Below are 20,114 nucleotides of genomic sequence, written 5' to 3' on the forward strand. Positions count from 1 at the left end.
GTTTTCTCGTTCAATGAAGAGTTTAAAGAGTTGGCACAGTGTTGCATACAAATTGGTTAAAAAAAATTTGTATGAAAAAATAATTAATAACAAAATGTTATCAATATTTACAACATCATTGATCATACAATGGTCAATATTATCATTAATAATTTATTCAATAATAACATTATTGAAATGGTTAAAATTTAAATGGAATTGTTTAAATTGTTTTGTACAACAATCAATACCTGGTCCAAAACCATCATTTTGGTTTGGTAATCTACCGGAATTTGTTCCAAATTCATTTGCAGCATTAAATAAATGGACAAATGAATATGGTGAATATTTTGGCTATTTTTATGGTAATCGTCCAATATTAGTTATTAATGATCGTGATGCTATATATGAAATATTGGTTCAAAATGGTTCAAAATTTCCAAATCGTTTAATAAGTGGTGTTGAAATGGAACCATTTCGATCATCATTATTAAATCAACAAGGTATTTTTTTTTTGATTTTGAATTCAAATTTTTTTATTAAAAGAAAAAATCCCTTTTTTAGATAAAGCATGGAAATTTACACGTCGTATATTAACACCGGCATTTACAGCACATCGAATATCGATGGAAACAACACGACAGGCAATCAATTTATCCGTAAAAAATTTGATCAAATCAATGGAAAAGAAATTATCGAAAAATAATGTAAATGAATTAAATATCACTGAACATATGCATTCAGTAACAATGGATGTAATATGTCGTTTAGCATTCAATATGAATGATTCGGATGTACAAGAGGAACATTCATCATTTCGTAAAATGGTTGTCGATTTTATGGAACAAGCATCCGATCCTTCATTAGCAATAATGGAATATTTTCCATTATTGAAAAAAATTTTAAAAATTTTTTTTCAAATATTTGGTGTTGGAAAATTATTGCAAACAATTTCGAATAAATTAAAATATGAAATTTCGAAATATTATCAAGAAAAAAATGATAATGTAGATAATGTTCAAATGAGAAAAAATCGTAAAGTAAATATTCTGGATTTTATGATTGAACAACAAGAATTAGGTAATCTAAATGAATCACAATTGATCGGTAATGCAATGGTAATATTATTGGCCGGTTATGAAACTACTGCACTTGGTTTATCATTTACACTTTATCTTCTAGCTAAACATCAGGATTGGCAAGAAAAATTACGTAAAGAAATTCTAGAAAATTTTAATGATGATTATGATTATTGTCAATTTGATCAATATCGTTCAGAATTATTGGATCGTATTTGGTATGAATCATTACGTCTTTATCCACCGGTTACTGCATTTATAACACGTCGATTAGACACCAGTATCGATGAATATCGTATGAAAAGTTTAAATGTAAATATAACTAAAGATATGACTATTATGATACCAACATGGCCAATACATCATAATGAAAAATATTGGCCACGACCAAATGAATTTGATCCAAATCGTGATAATTTACCAATACCCGGTAATAAAACTATTAATAAAAATTCAGCATTTCTTGCATTCGGTAGTGGATCACGTAATTGTATCGGTGGTAATCTAGCCATATCAGAATCAAGAGCTGTTATTGTTGCATTACTGAAACATTATCAATTTGATTTGATTGATGATCCCAATTCGGAACGATTTACACCAATCGATCCTAATACAGGTCTAATAAAACTTTGTTGTCCAACTTTACTCATACATCCAGCGAAAAATATTTGGCTTCGTGTAACAAAAATTTGATAATTCAAATAAAAAAATGAAATTATTTTTCAAAACAATGAAATTTTCAATTAATCAACAGGTGATTTTCCATATCGGAAATTCCGATAATAAAACAACAACAACAACAAAATCTTTTTCCTTTTTTTTTGAATTTAAAATTCTAATGGAATTTTTCAATTTTTGTTTCCCTTCCCATTGGAATTTCTGAGTTAATGATTTTCCACATCAAAAAAAAAAACGGAGATTTAATGATTCCGACTATTTCGACTATTATGGCCCCAAAAAAAAATGAAGAAAACTTTTATTGTTCAAATGAATAAAATTCTTCGTTTTTTTCCTTTCACAATTTTCAATTTTGATTTTTTTTCTGGATTCTCTCTCTCTCTCCCTGGTACATGAACAGACTACTGTATATTGAATTCTATATTGAACTTTGATTGTACAGAAAAAAAAATTCGTGACCATAATTGATGATGATTATTACATTATATTATTTTTTGATGCGCATGCTTATATGAATCATTTTTTTTCTCAAATTGGAACGATAAAAAAAAGAGAAAAAAGAAAATAATGTCGAGGCCGAATTCTGTTTTTTTTTTTTGTATTCTGGTTTGAAAGCTGTAGAAGAAAGAGAGAAAAAAAATGAAAAAGAAAAAGCCGGATCATCTTGGAATGATATAGGTATTTATTTATTTAGATTTTTTTTCATTTTACTTTATCCCGAAATGCTTTCTGTACTTTGAACATTGAATTTACCGCTAGCATTCACGAATGTCGAGCATCAATTTTTTTTTCTTTCTTCAAAAATATTTATATAGATAAAGGAAAGAAGAAGAGGAAAATTTGCCATGATGCGGCAAAAATAATATTTCTGGTTCGCCATTCACCCGAAGAATATTTTTTTTTTTTTTTTTTTGAAATCGGATGAGGATGCGTCAAAAACAGAGTATAAAAAAAACATCCATCCATCCACCCACAAAACACACATCTTAAGGCCATGAACCTGAATGGTTGTCTGAATAGAACGGAAAAAAACGGTAGTGGTTATTCCAGATAATGTCCTTTTCATATATATAGTAACATCCTTAGTTTTTTATTCCGAAAAAAAAATGAAAAAAATCTTTGAAATTCTTTTCGAGTAGAATCACCATTCTGGATTCATTCATTCTGAATTTTTTTTATTTTTCTTCAATCAGAAAAAATTTACGAAATATAAAATATTTAAAAAAAAACAGCAACATCCACCCACACACACAAACGGAATAACTGGAAAAATGTCGTTAATAGCAACTTTAATGTCAAATCATCATCATTGACCAAATTGAAAATCATTTTTCGTCCAATGATGATCATATTGAGGGTTAAGACAAAAAAATTCTTTGTTTTTTTTTTTGATTCTAGCCATCAAAATAAAATAAATTATTCAATAAAAATAATGATTTATATTTTGTATAAAGTGTTTTTTTTAATATTTGGGAATTTGATTTCTGGTCACTCTGGATACTGACATCATCATCATAGTGTGTATATAGCATCAATGATGATGATGATGATGATGGCGAAAAAAAATTGTATGAATGAAAATGAAAATGATACGGATATTGAGCCCTAATTTCAAGATGCTTATTTGTTGTTGTTGTTGTTGTTGTCACTATTCTTCGTCGATCCCCCTAGAAAATAAGTACAATGAGCATCATCATCATCATCAGTTCTAGTGATGCGCTCTCTACTACTACTACTACTACTACTTTATTCTTGAATTCTTTACTAGTTTTTTTTTCATTGGTTCACTATAGAATTTTACATTTTTTGATTCTTTTACCTCTTCTTCTTCTTTTTTCGATTTATCCACGTTTGTTGTTGTTGTTATGGATGTGAATGTATTATGACACACACACACACAGAATACAGAATACAGAGAATAATGCTTTGCCGCATCATCTGTGATTTAATACAAACACACACACATCACATCACATCACTTCAATGAATTTTATTTGTTTGTTTTTGTTGTTGTTGTTCCAGAATCAAGTGTTTCAAGAGAGTGAGAGTGAAGAAAAAAAAATGAACATCCTTTGAATCCAATTTCATAGATGATGATGATGATAAGAATTTTGTTATAGTAGTAGAAGCATTGAAAAGTAGTAACTAATAACCAAAGTTGAAAATTACAAAAAAAAAAAAATTCTAGCATCTTGTTGGAATCCAAAGGAACTACCGTTTCAACAAAAAAAAACAGCTAATATCTTCAACCACTACCATCAGCATCACCACCATCCCCACCACCACCACTATAGAGAAATAATAATAATCATCATCACTAAAAGACGACGGATGAAACACACATTCGGACATTCGAATGATGATGATGATGATTTCTTCGGTTATTTTTTTTTCTCCATAGCTTTTCTGGATCATCATCATCATCATCATAATTTTTCTTTATTCTTCTTCCTCTATAGAGGATAATATTGAAAAAAATATGAAGAAATAAATATGATGAGAAATGAATAATAATATTTTCTTTTTCTTCGGTTAGTATCTTTTTTTCAACACAATTCTCTCTCGCTTTTTTGCGATTCTTGATCCTTCTATTCTTCCTTCTGAATTCTCATTTTGTAATTTGTTTTTGTTTTTGTTTTTTTTTGTTGAATGAAAAAATTTACAAAATGTAAAATGTGAATTTTTACTGAAGAAAAAAAACTGATTTTTCCTTTCTATCATTTTTGCAAACGAAAAAATTGATGCCAATAATTGAAAAAAAATGTTTTCCAAGAAAATGTCAAATGTTCTTCTTTGGTTTGATTGTTTGTTGATGTGTAAATGTGTGTGAATTTTTCGTTTTCTTTTTTTCGCAATCAAATTCCAAATGATTTCTTTGAAAGTGCAAAAAATTCTTCATTGAATATTAACCGGAATAATTCGGTAATTGTGATGTGTGTGTGTGTGTGGTTAATATTCAATAAAACAACAACAACAAATCTAAAACGTAAAAATAATTAAATTAAATTAAACCAAAAATTAATCAACGAAAACAAAACAAAAAAAGAGTGATTGCGCAAAGCGCTAATTGCTATCCATATGCCCAAATGGGTAATAAGATATCGTAAGTTCTGATTTTTAAAAAATTTAAAAATCTTAACAAATTTTTTCGAAAATAAAATTAAAGATGCGCCAATTGTAATGGCAAACCATCATCAGCACATGTAGCAGGACATCAACATCAACATCATCATCAAACATCAAGTAATACGGGTGTATTATCATCAACAACATCAGCGATAGCTGCTGGAACAACAATTGGTTCAAACGTGGCTCGTTCACAACAACAACAATATCAACATCATTATCATCAAAGTGGTGGTGGTGGTAGTGTTGTTGGTGGTAATGTAATTATCGGAACTGGAAGTGGTGGTGGTGGTGGTGCACCAATATCAAATATATTAACTGCCGGTCGTTCAAATCATATACTAAGATTATGGGCTGAAGTATTTCATGTATCAGCATCATCAGGTGCTGTACGTTGGAATCAAGTTAGCGATGATTTAGTACCAGTTACAGTATCATTTATAAATGGACGTTATCATATCACTGCATTTAATTCACGTGTTGAAAAAGTATTAGATTGTTGGTTACAATCAAATAAATTAGGACAAGCATCATCATGTTTTATTTATTGGAAAGATAATGTATGATAAAAAAAAACTTGAACAACAATTAGAATTTTGTTTGAATTTTGAATGTTTTTTTTTTTTTTTGAATTTTTCCAATTCAAAAAGGTTTCCGGTGATACATGGGGTTTAAATTTTACATCACCAGCTGATGCACGTGCATTTCGTGAATGTATACAATCCGGTACAATACAATTACAAACAACAACAACCAGTTCACATGGACCAAAACGTACTGAATCTTCATATAGTTTACGTGCAGTTGCAAATGCTATTATAAATCAAGATGATTCTACACATCAACAACCTCAACAACAGCAACAATCACATGGACGTCAAAGTAAAGCTGGTTCGGGTGCACATTTAACAACAAAATATTATTCAAATCGTACGGCATTATCGACACCAAATTCACCATCAAAACGACGATTACAGCAACAACAACAACAACAACATCAACAAATTGAACAATTACAACAACAACAACAACAAGCTTATGGTCAACAACAACCACCGCAATGTACATGTGATTGTTTAACAGCAGAAATGTTACATAAACAAAGAAATGGCCGTATACGTTATGCAAATTTTACTCGTCAAGATAGTGGTGGTACAACACAATCATCTAGATCGGATGGTTCATTAATTAGACGTCAACATGAACGACAACAACAATATTATCGGTAATTATTATTTTGTTTATAAATAAGAAATTAAACACATGGTAATTTCATTTAACAGTAGTGCACATCAACGTTCAATGGATGAACATTATAGAAATCGTGTTTCAACAACACCGGCAAGTCAATCACAACAACAACAACAACAATCTCGTACATTGGGACCATCACATCGTCATAGTCGTATACAACCAATTCAAAGTAATCAGCCACCAACGCAACGTATTCAAATGACCGGTAGTAGTAGTGGTGGTGGTGGTGGTCATCAATCATCAGATAATTATCCAACTTCCGTACAGAATGGTGTTGGTGGTAGCTATATTCAGATACAACATCAAAAAGCAATAGTTCATAGTAGTGGCGGTAAACAACAAGATCAACAACAACAACAAATTATCCAGGATCAACAACAACAACAACAGCAGCCATCAAGTCGTCCACAATCACAAGCTCAAACACAAACACAACAATTAGTATCGACTGCAACAACAACAGATGATTTAGAAACAATCGCAACAACAGGAACTGGTGCAAATATTTCGCAACAAAAACGTTCATCAACACGGCCAAAATCATTAGTAACCGGTAGTAGTAGTGGTGGTGGTGGTGGTGGTACGGAAGAAACACGTCGTGATCGTACACATCGATCATTAGAAGGACGTCGTCGTTCATTAGAACGTATGCAATGTGTTGATTTAACTGATTCATCACCAACAATACCAATTCGAGATAATAATCGTGATTTAATCGATTATCATCGGCCTTCAGCTGCTCAATTAGAAGAATATGAACGTGAATTACGACGTCGATTATTACATGGTGGAGATTCATCCGGTGGTGGTGGTGGTGGTAGTACTAGTGTTAATAATAATGATGCCTTGGAAACATTTGAAACATTATTGAAAGAATCAATGGATGATGTTGCCAATTTAATGCGTGAAGTACAACATGAATTAACATTGATACGAGCAGAAGAGAAACGTTATCAATCACAATCAACACAATCATTACATCGTATTGCATCGGCAGCTAATCTTTATGGACCAGGTTCATTATATGCTAGTGGTGGTGGTGGTGGTGTTCGTTCACCAATACCACAATTTGATACAATGTCAATCGATGGTCAATTACCATTTTTGCCTTCATTCGCTAGCTCATTAGCACAAGCATCATCTGCTTATCATCATCATCAACAACAACAACATCCACAACAACAAAATACATACCAATCATGGGATCGTATTGCTGCCGGTTATTTAACATCATCAGAAATATCTGATGATGATCGTGCATCATTAACAACAGCTATTTCAGATGATGAAGATATTATTGCTACTAATACTGCTGCTACTGTTACCGGTAATGATCGTTATCTAATTAATCATCATCAACCATCAACACCTAAATCACAAATAAATCATCGTCAATCAAAACATTCATCAACAACAGCTGCCATTTCATTTGAATGTCTTGGTTCGGTACGAAAATCGGGTTTTTTATCCGTTAAAAAATGGCTTATACGTAAACGACATAGTTTAGAATTGGCACGTAAACGTGGTTGGAAAGGTTATTGGGTTTGTTTAAAAGGAACAACATTATTATTTTATAGTTGTGATGCAAATATGATACAAAATTCATCCACGCAAAATATTGATTCAATTGGACAACAACAACAACCAAAAAGTGGTCAATCAAGTACAAGTGAATTAACACCAAAACATTTAATATTTGTTGATGAATGTTTAGTACAACCGGTACCGGAACATCCACGTCGTGACAATGTATTCTGTCTTTCAACTTCATTCGGTGATGCCTATCTATTTGATGCTACCTCATTACCTGAACGTGATCAATGGATACAGGTAATACATACAGCTTGTGCAGCACAAATTGCTAGAAATTCTGGACGTTGTACAATATCACATTATCTTGTTGAACAATATCAACGTATTGAACAAATTTTTGAACAAGATTATCAACAACGACAAGAAGCAGAATTATTATTATCATGTTGTCAGGATGATAAACAAAAACAACAGCTTATTAATCATATATTTATGTTGGATGAAAAAATTGAACGTAATCGTATTGAAATATTTCGTTTAAAATCATATTTTGCTGCGTAAGTATTAAAAGAAGAAAAAATCAATAATAATTTCATTAATTTATTGATTCAACAATCTAATCTATATAGCCTAACCAATGATGAAGGACCAAATCCAAAAACATTATTATCACAAGCATCAAGACGTACAAAAGCTCAATTAAATCGTATTGGTGTATTTACTGTTTCATCACTTCATGGTAAGAGATTGATTGATTGAATTTCTTGAATAAAAAGTCCTAATTTATTCCGTTTATTTTCATATGAAAGCATTTAATTGTGCCAAAAATCCACAAACAGTTGAAAAATCATTACATCGACAAAATTCATTTGGTGGTACAAGTAGCAGTGGTGGTGGTGGTGGTGGTGGTGGTGGTGGTGTTGGAGGTCGTGGTTCTGTTTCACCAATAATTCCATCAAATGATTCAGCTATTGTATTACATCGTGAACTTTATTCACCTCATCATCATTCGATTGATAGTCAACAACAATCACAACAGATAACAACAGGAAATATAACACCAATATTACGTGTACAATTAACAATATTATTAATGACTGGGGAACAACGACAAATGGATATACCACAAACATGGACTAGTGAACAATTATTATCAGAAATATTTGATCATAGTCAAGAATCACGTGAATATTTTTTACGTTGTTCAGAAACTGGTACAATATTATATCGTAATGATCTTGTTGTTAATTATAATAATCATACATTAATTATATCGCCAAAGGTTTGTTTGTTGTTGATGATTTTGATTTTTTTGTTTGTTTTCATTGATTGATAAATTCATTCATTTGGAATAGCTTTTATTTACAATCGATTTGGTTCGTGAATCAAATGAAATGTTATTTGGTTTTTCAGTCGAATCAGAATTATTACAACATATTTTACGTGTATTTGTTATGCGTGTTGAACCGTATGTTTTCATTGATCATATATTGAATATATTTTTGAAGAAATTGAATGTTTTTCTCACTCTTTTTTTCTGTAAAATGATAAAATTTTAGAAATTCAATTGCAGCAATGCATGGTCTTTGTCGTCATGATGAAATAATGGTTATTAATGGTGCATTAGTACAAGAATTGGATATGATGTTTGTTGAATCAATACTACAGGAAGAGCTTACACTTTGTCTTATGATCAGGTAAATAAATGGATTCATTTGAATTTTCATTTTTAACTAACAAAATTTAAAACAAAACAAAATCTAGATCATCACGTTTAGATGTTCCTACACAAGGACAGGCAATATTAAAAGTACCAAATCAATCATCATTATCAATTGATTCAGGTGTTAAAACATCAACAACAATTATTAATCAACAACAACAACAACAACAATTATTATTAGCACATCCTGGTGGTGGTAATGCATTAACTACAAATATAATTGGTGGAACAAGTTTTGATACAAATGAAAAAACATCACCATCAGTTACTGATGATCTAATTGAATCATTAGTTTGTCCACCACCACCAAGTACTGATTTTTCACAGCTAATATTATCCGATATACAATTATCCAAATATATTGTACCAAAAGTTGATCATTTTCTACCAACATCTGAAAATTTAACATCAATGAATGTAATTCATCAACAACAACAACAACAATCAAATCAAGATGGATTATCATCATTATTAATGACAGAAAATTATAATGATCATCATCATCAAGGTGATGATGATCGTTATATAACAACAACAACAACAACACAAGACAATCATCATCTTCAACAATTATTACAACAACAACAAACAAGTGATGAACAACAACAACAAATTACAATTGAAGATATTGATTGTCAATTATTATCAACTGATACTGGTCCACCATTAAGTGAAGCAATACAAATGGCATTAAATCAATGTCATGAACAACAAAATATTGTTCAACAACAACAACAATCATTACAACTTCCATTACCACCACCACCATTATCATCAACACAATTATTATCATCAACAACATCATCATCATCATCAAATATAAATAGTTTAAAACATATGGAAAAATTAATTAAAGAATTATTGGATACGGAAAATAGTTTTTGTCATTCATTAAAACAATTAGTTGATTTATATTTAGAACCATTATCAAAAAATAATTTTTTAACAATAACCGATATAAAAGTATTATTTGGTTCAATATTAAAAGTGATTGATGCACAGAATGAATTTCGTTCAGAATTACAAGAAGTTGGTGAACATATTTTAGGTGATTGTGAATTATTATTGAAAAAATGTCAAATAAAATTTACAATTAATAATAATGAACAAGAACGACCAACAGTTAATGATCTTGGTGTTGGTTATATTGCCGATTGTTTTGCTAAACATTCAAAAAATTTTCGTGATTATTCGGTAAGAGTTTTTTTCGTTTTTTGAAATTCTTGATTTTTTTTCTATCATTTTTTTCCCTAAAATTAAATTTATTGCAGACATTTTGTGCCTCACATGCACGTGCAGTTAAATTAATGGCACAAGAAAAAACAGCCGTACATGAATGGTTACAGAAACAATCAAATGGACAAATATCACAATCATTAGAATCATATCTAATACGACCAATACAACGTGTTTTAAAATATCCATTATTATTAGGACAAATGAAAACATTATGTTCAAAAGGTACAACAAATTATTGTAAATTAGAAGATGCAATTAAAGATTTAGAAAAAGGTAAATATATCCAATGACCATACATACCGACATCATTCTTTTTTAAAAATTTGATTTAATTTGTTGTAATTTTTTTTTTATTCAAAAAAATAAAAACAAAGTTGCCGAACATATAAATGAAATGCAACGTTTACAAGAAGAATATGGTGCAATTTTTGAACATTTAGCACGTAATCATCAACGTTTATCTGGTATAAATGGACCATTAGGTAGTCATCAAACCAGTGGTAATCAACAAACATTATTAGGACAGAATATTGTTGATTTATCACCACCGGCATTAAAACATGTAAGTGTTTTATTCTCATTTCTCGTTGTTTGTTATTGTTAACCCTTTTTTTTGGAAAAAAAATTAATGCTTTATAATTTGCTTTGCTTGTTTGCTTTTTATTCAAAAATCATAATCGCCATGCCATATCCCTAACAAACAAACAAACAAACAGTATGGAAATGTTGATTGGATAAATTCAATGGAATTTTTGGGCAAAAATTGTCGTAAAGGTGTTGAATGGAGTTCAATTTGTTTTGTTTTCAGTCAATGTGTTGTATTTCTATGCAAAGAAACTATACGACAACGAAAACGAATGCCAACAGCCAAATCGATTGATGTTGAAATTATTCGTCATCAGGTATTAATACCTGTTATTGAAGTACAAGTACGTGCATGTCCACAAAATGATTCAACAACATCAAATAATGAAACCGATTTTAAATGGGAATTAATACAATTAAAAATGAATGCCGGTAAACGTTCGGAAAAGATTTATCGTCTGAGTAATAAGTAAGTAGAAAAGGATTTATTTTGCTTGGAAATTTTCTTTTGAATTGTTGTTGTTTTTATTGGAAAATTTCTCAAATTTTTGTTTCCTTCCTTTTTTTTCTTTGAAAAACCAGAACCAGCGAAGAACGTAATGAATTTTTACGTGTCATACGGCAAATAATACGTGAAGATGTACGTCGTATGAATGTTACCGTGAATGTATCATTATCATCAACATCGATTGGATCAAAATATAAACAACAACAACAATCAAAAAATAAATCATCAACCGATTCGAGTAAAAATCGACCATCAACAACAACATCGAAAGCAATGTTAATGATGAAATCAAATGTTCAACGAAATGATGATCAACAACAACAACAACATCAACATCATCATCATCATCATAAAGTGCCTTGTGGTCTATGTGGTAAAGAGATTGCATTAGGACATCATCAACGACAACAACAATCGAATAAAGATCAATTATTAACATCAGCAACAACAACAACAACAAGAAGACAAGATTCAAGCTCAACAACATCTCATTGATTCTGTGTTTGTTTGTTTGTTTGAATATACAGTATTATTTTTTTTTTTGCCACCATTTACAACTCATTTGTTTCATCACTCAACAACAACAACAACAACCAGAAAGTGGAACCAAAAAAATTATTTGCTCAAAAATTCTTTATCATCATCATCATCATCATTTATCACAATAAATAAATATCACCGATTGGCCATTTTTGATGAATGATTGAAAGAATCATCATCAAAAATACAATTTATGTTTATCTCCTTTTTAATTGAAAAAAAAGGATAATGTTTTTTTTCTTGTTTTATCTTCGGCATCTTTTTTTCTTCGTATCATCGTATCATCATCATCATTGACAATGTTTTCAAACAAAACAAAATTCCGATTCTAAAATTTTTAACAAAACACAAACCCACACAAAGAGAAAGAAAGAAAACAGGAAAAAAATGTCATCCGCTTTTAAAATGTTCGATCGATATATCGATCTTTTCATCATCATCACCATCGATTATTTCTTGATGCTCAACTTTTTTTTTCAACAAAAAAAATTCTTTTTTTTTCTTTGGTCATCATCATCATTTGAATGTCTTACTTGCTTCATTTCATTTTTCTTTCTCAAAGAATTCATCAAATTCATTGATTCTTTGTTTAAGTTCTTCTTGTTCACACACTTATTGATCTTCATCATTAATTCATTCATTTTGAAAGCAAAACAAAAAAAATCCTTACAATTTCCTTTTGTTGTCTGTCTGTCTGTTTGTTCGTTTGTCTGTTTGTTGGTTGCTCAAAAAATTATTTGATTAATAGAGAAAAAAAATTCTATAATTGATTGATTTGTGATTGATTGAATAATGATCAAAAAAAAATGATCAATTTTGGTATTAAAATACACACACACATCCCCTTTTGCACTTTATGTTCATTATACAAACATTACACCCATCACATGACAAACAAAAATTCGAATTCGTTCGAGACGAAAGAAAAAACGTTCGAAAATTCGTTCTTCACTCGATTGATCGAATCGAATGATTTCAATTTTTTTTTGTTTTTGAAATCTTTCAAAATTCATTTTCAGCATTTTTTTCTTGGAACAACTTTTCACAAAAAAAAACTTTTTTTTCCAAATTCATCTCGATTTTTTTTGTTGTTGCTTTTTTTCCTGATCAAATATCAAAAAAAGATTAAAATGAACGAATGAAAGAGAGGAGAGTGAGAGAGAAAGAAAATCGATTTTCAATGTAAAGATATGAAGGAATAAAAATTTTTTCCTTTTCTCCAATTTTTTTTTCGTTTGACTTCCATCAAATATCATCATCATCATAGTGCCCGGGAAAAAAATTGGGTTTCGCCAATTCTGAATTCAATGATATCACATTGCCTGATCTCTCTCACACCAAGTTTTCAGTGGTTTTTTTTTTTTTGCAGAGATTCACCAGCTGTCTTTTTCAATGATATTAGCCTTTCATTTTCGAATGCGAGGTTATTCGTATTTGATGACAAATATATAAATGTTTCGTCAATGTGCGAAAAAAAAAATTATTGTTTACTTTTTTTTCTTCGGCTTCTTCAAATTTCCACAAACACACACACACACACACACACACACACACATAAACCATCTTTTGATGATAATATCACTTCGAAAGCAAACAATTTCAGTTAATCAAACAAACAATTTGCATCAAATACCACACACACACAGCTATACAAACATTATGATGATGGCAATTTATGGTTATATTATTTCATATTATTATTATTAGATTTTTTCTTTTTTTTTCTCTGCTGCTCGATAATCGATGTAATTACAAATTCCTTAAACGATCATCTTTTTTTTCCCAAAAGAATATTTAATTTTACAAAGAAAAAAAATATCATCAATTTTAAAATTTTGAAAAAAAAAAGATTCAACGCTCAAACTTGAAACACCCATCACACACCATTATTATGTTATTTATGATGATGATTACATAACATGGAAAATATTTTTGTTTTTCTTTTCTTGTTTTCCGAAAATTCCAAATAATAAACATTCCTACACAATTTAGTCAATTTTTTTTCTTCATCATGGTTTCTTTGAAATTTTACCTTATATTCTCATTTATTATCATTATTTTTTTTTTTGTTGTTGTTGAAAAAAACTCAAATCATGATGCTGGTGTTGAATTTCATTTCATTTTTTTTTTTGATAGATTTTCAATGAATAAGCTATTCTTCATTCATTCAAATAATAATAATAATAAAAGATAGTGTCAGTGTTAAAATCGATTTACAATTTAAAATTAAAAAAAAATTATAAATATTTATTATTAAAAATCATTCGATTATAATATTCTATATATTCACATTCGAATATATAAAAATGTATATTTTATTTATATTTAAAAAAAAATATCGATTGTATCGATTATGTTCATCATCATCAAATATTATACATCCTGTTTGATGATTCGATAATTTTATCAAAAAATTTTTCAATTTTAATTTTTTTTTCGTTCATTCATCAATCCTTGATTTTATTCAACAAACACAACAAAAACATTTTCAATTATTATTTACTTTTATTCATCAATTTTATTATGGTCATCATCATCAACAACAACGGCAACAACAACAACAACAACAAAAATTTATCTCATCACACAACTCATTTGGATCACCGAACAAAAACAAAAACAAAAATATTCCATTTTTTTCCGATTGAAAACAAACTGAACAAAAAACATTCATAAAATGATGATGATGATAATATTTCCGGACATTATTCGTTCTCTCTCGCTCTTTCACTCACTATAATCCCCATCTTTTTTTTTTTGCTTCATCAAACACACAACAACAAAACAAACAAAAAAAACTAATTTAATTAATTGATTAATTACTTATATATATGACTATTATTATTATTATTATTATTATTATTATTATTTGAAAGAAATAAAAAAATTTTATTCCAGAATTTTATTGAAAATTTGTTATTTGAATTTTTTTTGTTTGTTAAAAAGTTTAAACATTCATTAATTATTCAGTAGCATTATTATAAAGACGCCAATAATAACCTTTTCGGGCAATCAATTTATCATGTGTACCTTCTTCAACATTTTGTCCACGATCGATAACAATAATTTTATCTGCATTAACAATTGTTTTCAAACGATGTGCAATAACTAAACAAGTACGTTCTTTTGATGCTTCATCCAATGCTTGTTGTACAATTTGTTCGGATGCTGTATCCAATGCTGATGTTGCTTCATCCAATAACAGTATTGGTGGATCACGTATTAATGCACGTGCAATAGCAATACGTTGTTTTTGGCCACCCGATAATTGTGTACCACCTTTTGAACCAACAGGTGTTTGATAACCATTTGGTAATTGATTAATAAAATCATGTACATTAGCCATTTTAGCTGCACGATAAATTTCATCATCATTTATTTGTCGGGTATTATCACCATATGCAATATTATCACGTATTGAATAACTAAATAATATTGGTTCTTGTTGTACTAATGATATCTGTGATCGTAACCAATCAATATCTAATTCATTGATATTTTTTCCATCTAAAATCTAAATTTTAAAATAAAAAAAAATTTCAATAAAAAATTTCATTGTTTTTTTTTCATTACAAACACATACCACACTACCATTATTACAATCATAAAAACGTTCTAATAATTGAATGGATGTTGATTTACCACAACCACTTGAACCAACTAATGCAACTGTTTGTCCTTGATTAGCATTAAATGAAAGACCATTTAATATTCGGGAATTTGGTCGGGATGGATAGCTAAAATATACACCACGAAATGTAATATTTCCATTCGATCGATTATTCATCATTATTGAATTTCCATTTTTTACTAAATCTTGATTTGTTGTTTGTATTCCATTTTTCACGATTTTTATTTTATTCAGATTATTATTGTTGTTATTATTATTATTATTATTATTCAAATCATTTGAATCAATCAAATTGAATATATTCATTGCGGCTAATTTTGCTTTAGCAAAATCTGATGATAATACAGCCGATTGTCCAACAACCATTGCACCGAATATAACTGATTCGGCAATTCTTTTTTTTTATAAATTATAAAAATACCATTTGAAAGAAATGATCATCTTTTGTTAATCTTGAAAAATTTTTTTGTACTGACAACGAAAAAAATGGAGCTAAAACAAAACTTACTTGAAAAAATTACCCGATTCAAGTAGACCTTCACGTATTAGATAACCACCATAAGCAAAATTAACTGTATAGGCAAAAAATGGTGCACCCATTGCAAATGAAATAACTACCGATTTATAAAAACATTTCATTCGTGAATTTCTGTGAACGAAAAAGAGAGAGAGAGAGAAAAAAGTGTTAATCATTTGAAATTAATTAACAAAAAATAACAAAATTTACATATAACTTTCGATCAATGTTTGATTAAAAATATTATAAAAATATTCTTCTTTATGTAATGAAACAACAGTACGTATTGAATTCATTACTTCAATTGCTGTTTTACTTGATTTTTCTGCTGTAATACCATCTTTTGTTGCTTGTTGTGAATAAATTGATGAACTAATCATTGATGCAAATGCAACAATTGGCATTAATATTAATGATACTAATGATAAACGCCAATTAAAATAAAATCCCATTGCAATTGAAAATATAACTGTTGATATTGCTTGACACATCATTGATATACGTAAACCGGTTGCCTATATGATTTTTTTCAATAAATTCAATAAATTAATCAATGTCGAACAAAAAATAAACAAAAAATAAAACATACCCCTTGAACATTAGCCGCATCATTACCTAAACGTGAACATAATGCACCTGCACTATTATTTTGATCATCAAAAAATGCAATTTCTTTATCCAAAATAGCTGAATAGGCCATTTTACGTAAACGATTTGTTAATTTTTCACCAACAATACCGAACAATGTAATCTGTGTTGTACAACAAACAAATATACCGATAGCCAAACCAATAAATGCATATGTATAATTTAATGTTTGTTCCATTAAAAAATTATTATCTTTACTTTGTGCAAAAATTGCAACAAATTCACCAAATATTAATGCATAAATTGGTGTTGATGTACCATAAATTAATGCGGTAATAAATGCAATCATAAAAAATATTTTATCCAACCAAATTAAACGAAATAAACGCATATGAGAAAATTTTTTCAATTTTTTCAAATCATCTTGATTAACAGTTTCTGATTCATTATCATTCATCATCATTGGTGTTACTACTTTACCCATACCCATTGATATTTCACTTGATAATCTTTGACTTAATTTTCTTGTTAATGAAATTTCTTGATTATGAAATTGTTCAATTGTTTTTAGTTTTGGTGATGTTGGATCATTATTATTATTATTATTATCTGTAACTTGTTGTGCCTGTACAAGTGAATAATATTTTCCTTTTAATTCCATTAATGATTGATGTGTACCTTCTTCAATTACTTCACCTTTATCAATATAGAATATATGATTAGCATTGATTATTGTTGATAAACGATGTGCAATTATAATTGTTGTACGATTTTGACTTGCACGATCTAATGCTGCCTGTACAATATGTTCACTTTTTAAATCTAATGCTGATGTTGCTTCATCCAATAAAAGAATTTTTGGTCGTGAAATTAATGCACGTGCAATAGCTATACGTTGTTTTTGGCCACCAGATAATTGTGTACCACGATCACCAACATATGTTTGATATTTATCCGGTAATTTTAATATAAATTCATGTGCATTTGCTTCAATTGCAGCATGTTTAATATCATCTAAAGTTACTTTATTCATTTGATCGATTGGCATACCCATACGAATATTTTCTTCAATTGATGTATCAAATAAAACTGGTTCCTGTCCAACAACACCTAATTGTGCACGTAACCAACCAACATTTAAATCACGTATATCATGATCATCTAACAAAACAACACCATCTTTAACATCATAAAAACGTTGTACAAGTTGTATGGTTGTTGATTTACCACAACCAGATGGTCCAACTAATGCAACAATTTCACCCGAATTAATTTTCAAATTTAAACCTTGTAGAATTGGAACATCCGGTCTTGATGGATAACTAAATCGTACATTACGAAATTCAATATTTGTTTTATAATTTTTAGCTAATTTTTTTCCAACTAAATTTTTTGATGTATCAATTTCTGATCGTCGTTCAATAACATCAAATATATTTTTTGCCGATGTTTTACCAATCTGAAATGATTCATAAAATGGTGCAGCATAACCGATTGAAAATGCACAACCAGTTACACCCCAAAATACGATAACAACATCACCAATCGTATAAATATCATCCGGACTAATAATTAATTGTACACCATACCAAATACCGAAACCCAATGCAAGATAAATTGTTGTCCAATGTATTGACATACCTAAACCGGTAACAAAATTTCTTTTACAAGCATTTATCATACCCGGTTTTAACATTGTTTCATAACGTTTACGTTCTTTTTCTTGTCCACCGAATGCAAATACTGTTCGTATGGCTGATATTGCTTCTTCAGCAACTGAACTTGCTGCTGAATATGCTTTCAATTCTTTTTGTGCAAAATATGTTTGAAACTAATGTAATGTTTTTTTTTATAAAAAAAACAGTAATCAAAATAAAAATCAATCAATCAAAATTCAATTTACAAACCTTTGTCATTGTAATTGATGAAATTATCATAATAGGTGATAATGACATAATAACTAATGCTAATTTCCAACCATAATATAATCCTAATATTAGATGACAAAAACTTGATAATGATTGATATATTAAAAGACCAAGATTTTCATTGAATGCTTGTTCAAATTTTTTAAAATCACTAATTGATAAACATTGATAAAATTAAAATTAAAATTTACAAAAACAAAAAATCAATCAATTTTTTTTTACTTGGATATTGTTGATGCAAATTCACCAGATTTTTGTTGATCAAACCATGCAATTTCTTGTTTCAATATTGATTCAAAATATAAACGTTTTACATTACGTGTTATACGTAATGAAAATATTTGAAATGAATAAATCGATATAAAATTACCGACAATATACATTATACAAACAACACCAGTCCAACCAGAATATTTCCATACTTCATTCATAAATAATTGTTTATTATTTTCAATTTCCGTATCGGTTATATTATTCCAAGTACGATTATTATGATACCAATATTCATAATCAACAAAAATATCAACCGTTTTACCGAATGTAATTGTTAAACCGGGCCATGTTAATGAACAAAGAAATGATCCAAATGTTCCAAATATAATCAATAGATAATCTATACAATTAACATATTTTAGCTGTTCAGAAAAAAATGAATTTGTTTTGTTAATTTTTTAACTGAAAAAAAAACAAATTCAATTCGAATTCCTATGAATCCAACTTACGATTTGTCCTAATGATGCGGATGATTTTTCCTTCATTATTTATTTGAATAATGATTATGATGAAATGTATGTGTTTTTTCAACAAACACTTGAACACACTTGTTGTTGTTATTGTGAATCCTTAATGGAACCGGATTTTTTTTAAGAATTATTTCAAAAAAATTGAAAAAATTTTGTTCTTTCGAAAATTTTCCATGAATACGATGGTGTTGATATTTCGATGCTCCAAACCAAAATGAATAGAAAATCATATAATAATGATAATTAATATTAATTGTGTTTAGGTGGTAATATTTTTCTTTTCTTTTTTTTGCAATTTGCATGGAAAAAAAGAGCCAATAATTTTATTATCATCATCATTTGTTGATTATTATATTGTCTTTTATGTGTAATTTGTTCAATAAATTATAATATTAAAAATAAAAATTATGATTATTACACTAAGGCAGTGATTCTCAACCTTTTTGTTGTCGCGGCACAATTT

General features: G+C 28.9%; 3 protein-coding genes across 4 annotated transcripts; 2 read left to right on the forward strand and 1 right to left on the reverse strand.

The window, feature by feature from the left end:
• On the forward strand, positions 1 to 2,079 carry LOC142645205 (cytochrome P450 3A40-like). The gene is made up of 2 exons (XM_075820942.1): positions 1 to 482; positions 544 to 2,079. The coding sequence occupies exons 1-2, from the start codon at positions 14 to 16 to the stop codon at positions 1,749 to 1,751; spliced, it is 1,677 nt and encodes a 558-aa protein (XP_075677057.1). The 5' UTR covers positions 1 to 13; the 3' UTR covers positions 1,752 to 2,079.
• Positions 2,080 to 4,471: 2,392 nt separating this feature from the next.
• LOC113789050 (protein still life, isoform SIF type 1-like) lies at positions 4,472 to 15,144 on the forward strand. Of its 2 annotated transcripts, none has more exons than XM_075820916.1 (13): positions 4,472 to 4,839; positions 4,903 to 5,422; positions 5,513 to 6,087; positions 6,149 to 8,206; positions 8,279 to 8,388; positions 8,459 to 8,931; positions 9,005 to 9,117; positions 9,209 to 9,346; positions 9,414 to 10,566; positions 10,644 to 10,884; positions 10,986 to 11,173; positions 11,328 to 11,665; positions 11,779 to 15,144. In XM_075820916.1, the coding sequence occupies exons 1-13, from the start codon at positions 4,823 to 4,825 to the stop codon at positions 12,197 to 12,199; spliced, it is 6,345 nt and encodes a 2,114-aa protein (XP_075677031.1). In that variant the 5' UTR covers positions 4,472 to 4,822; the 3' UTR covers positions 12,200 to 15,144. The 2 variants fall into 2 exon arrangements, with proteins under 2 accessions (XP_075677031.1, XP_075677030.1); XM_075820915.1 differs by having other exon boundaries at positions 4,474 to 4,839; positions 6,146 to 8,206.
• LOC113788948 (ATP-dependent translocase ABCB1-like) lies at positions 15,124 to 19,889 on the reverse strand. Its single transcript, XM_027338420.2, has 8 exons — positions 19,631 to 19,889; positions 19,131 to 19,543; positions 18,888 to 19,059; positions 16,982 to 18,811; positions 16,603 to 16,907; positions 16,384 to 16,524; positions 15,828 to 16,269; positions 15,124 to 15,758 (listed from the first exon to the last, which is right to left on the reverse strand). Exons 1-8 carry the CDS (start codon positions 19,664 to 19,666, stop codon positions 15,207 to 15,209), a joined length of 3,891 nt encoding a protein of 1,296 aa, XP_027194221.1. The 5' UTR covers positions 19,667 to 19,889; the 3' UTR covers positions 15,124 to 15,206.
• Between the last annotated feature and the right edge of the window lie 225 nt (positions 19,890 to 20,114).

This window comes from Dermatophagoides pteronyssinus, unplaced genomic scaffold (genome assembly GCF_027571235.1).
Source record: "Dermatophagoides pteronyssinus isolate colony J.1.1.1.1 unplaced genomic scaffold, Derpt_VIB-CSIC_2022.12 sq0008, whole genome shotgun sequence".
Taxonomy (NCBI): Eukaryota; Metazoa; Arthropoda; class Arachnida; order Sarcoptiformes; family Pyroglyphidae; genus Dermatophagoides; species Dermatophagoides pteronyssinus.

Bases quoted from the DNA above. Each gene is read 5' to 3' on its own strand.
- LOC142645205 (XM_075820942.1), top strand. From the start codon at position 14: ATGAAGAGTTTAAAGAGTTGGCACAGTGTTGCATACAAATTGGTTAAA. The intron at 483-543 runs GTATTTTTTTTT...TCCCTTTTTTAG, and splicing joins ATCATTATTAAATCAACAAG to ATAAAGCATGGAAATTTACA.
- LOC113789050 (XM_075820915.1), top strand. The intron at 8,932-9,004 runs GTTTGTTTGTTG...CATTTGGAATAG, and splicing joins CATTAATTATATCGCCAAAG to CTTTTATTTACAATCGATTT. The intron at 9,347-9,413 runs GTAAATAAATGG...AACAAAATCTAG, and splicing joins ACACTTTGTCTTATGATCAG to ATCATCACGTTTAGATGTTC.
- LOC113788948 (XM_027338420.2), bottom strand. From the start codon at position 19,666: ATGAAGGAAAAATCATCCGCATCATTAGGACAAATC. The intron at 18,812-18,887 runs GTTTGTAAATTG...ACATTACATTAG, and splicing joins CATCAATTACAATGACAAAG to TTTCAAACATATTTTGCACA. The intron at 16,525-16,602 runs GTAAATTTTGTT...TTTCGTTCACAG, and splicing joins ACATTGATCGAAAGTTATAT to AAATTCACGAATGAAATGTT.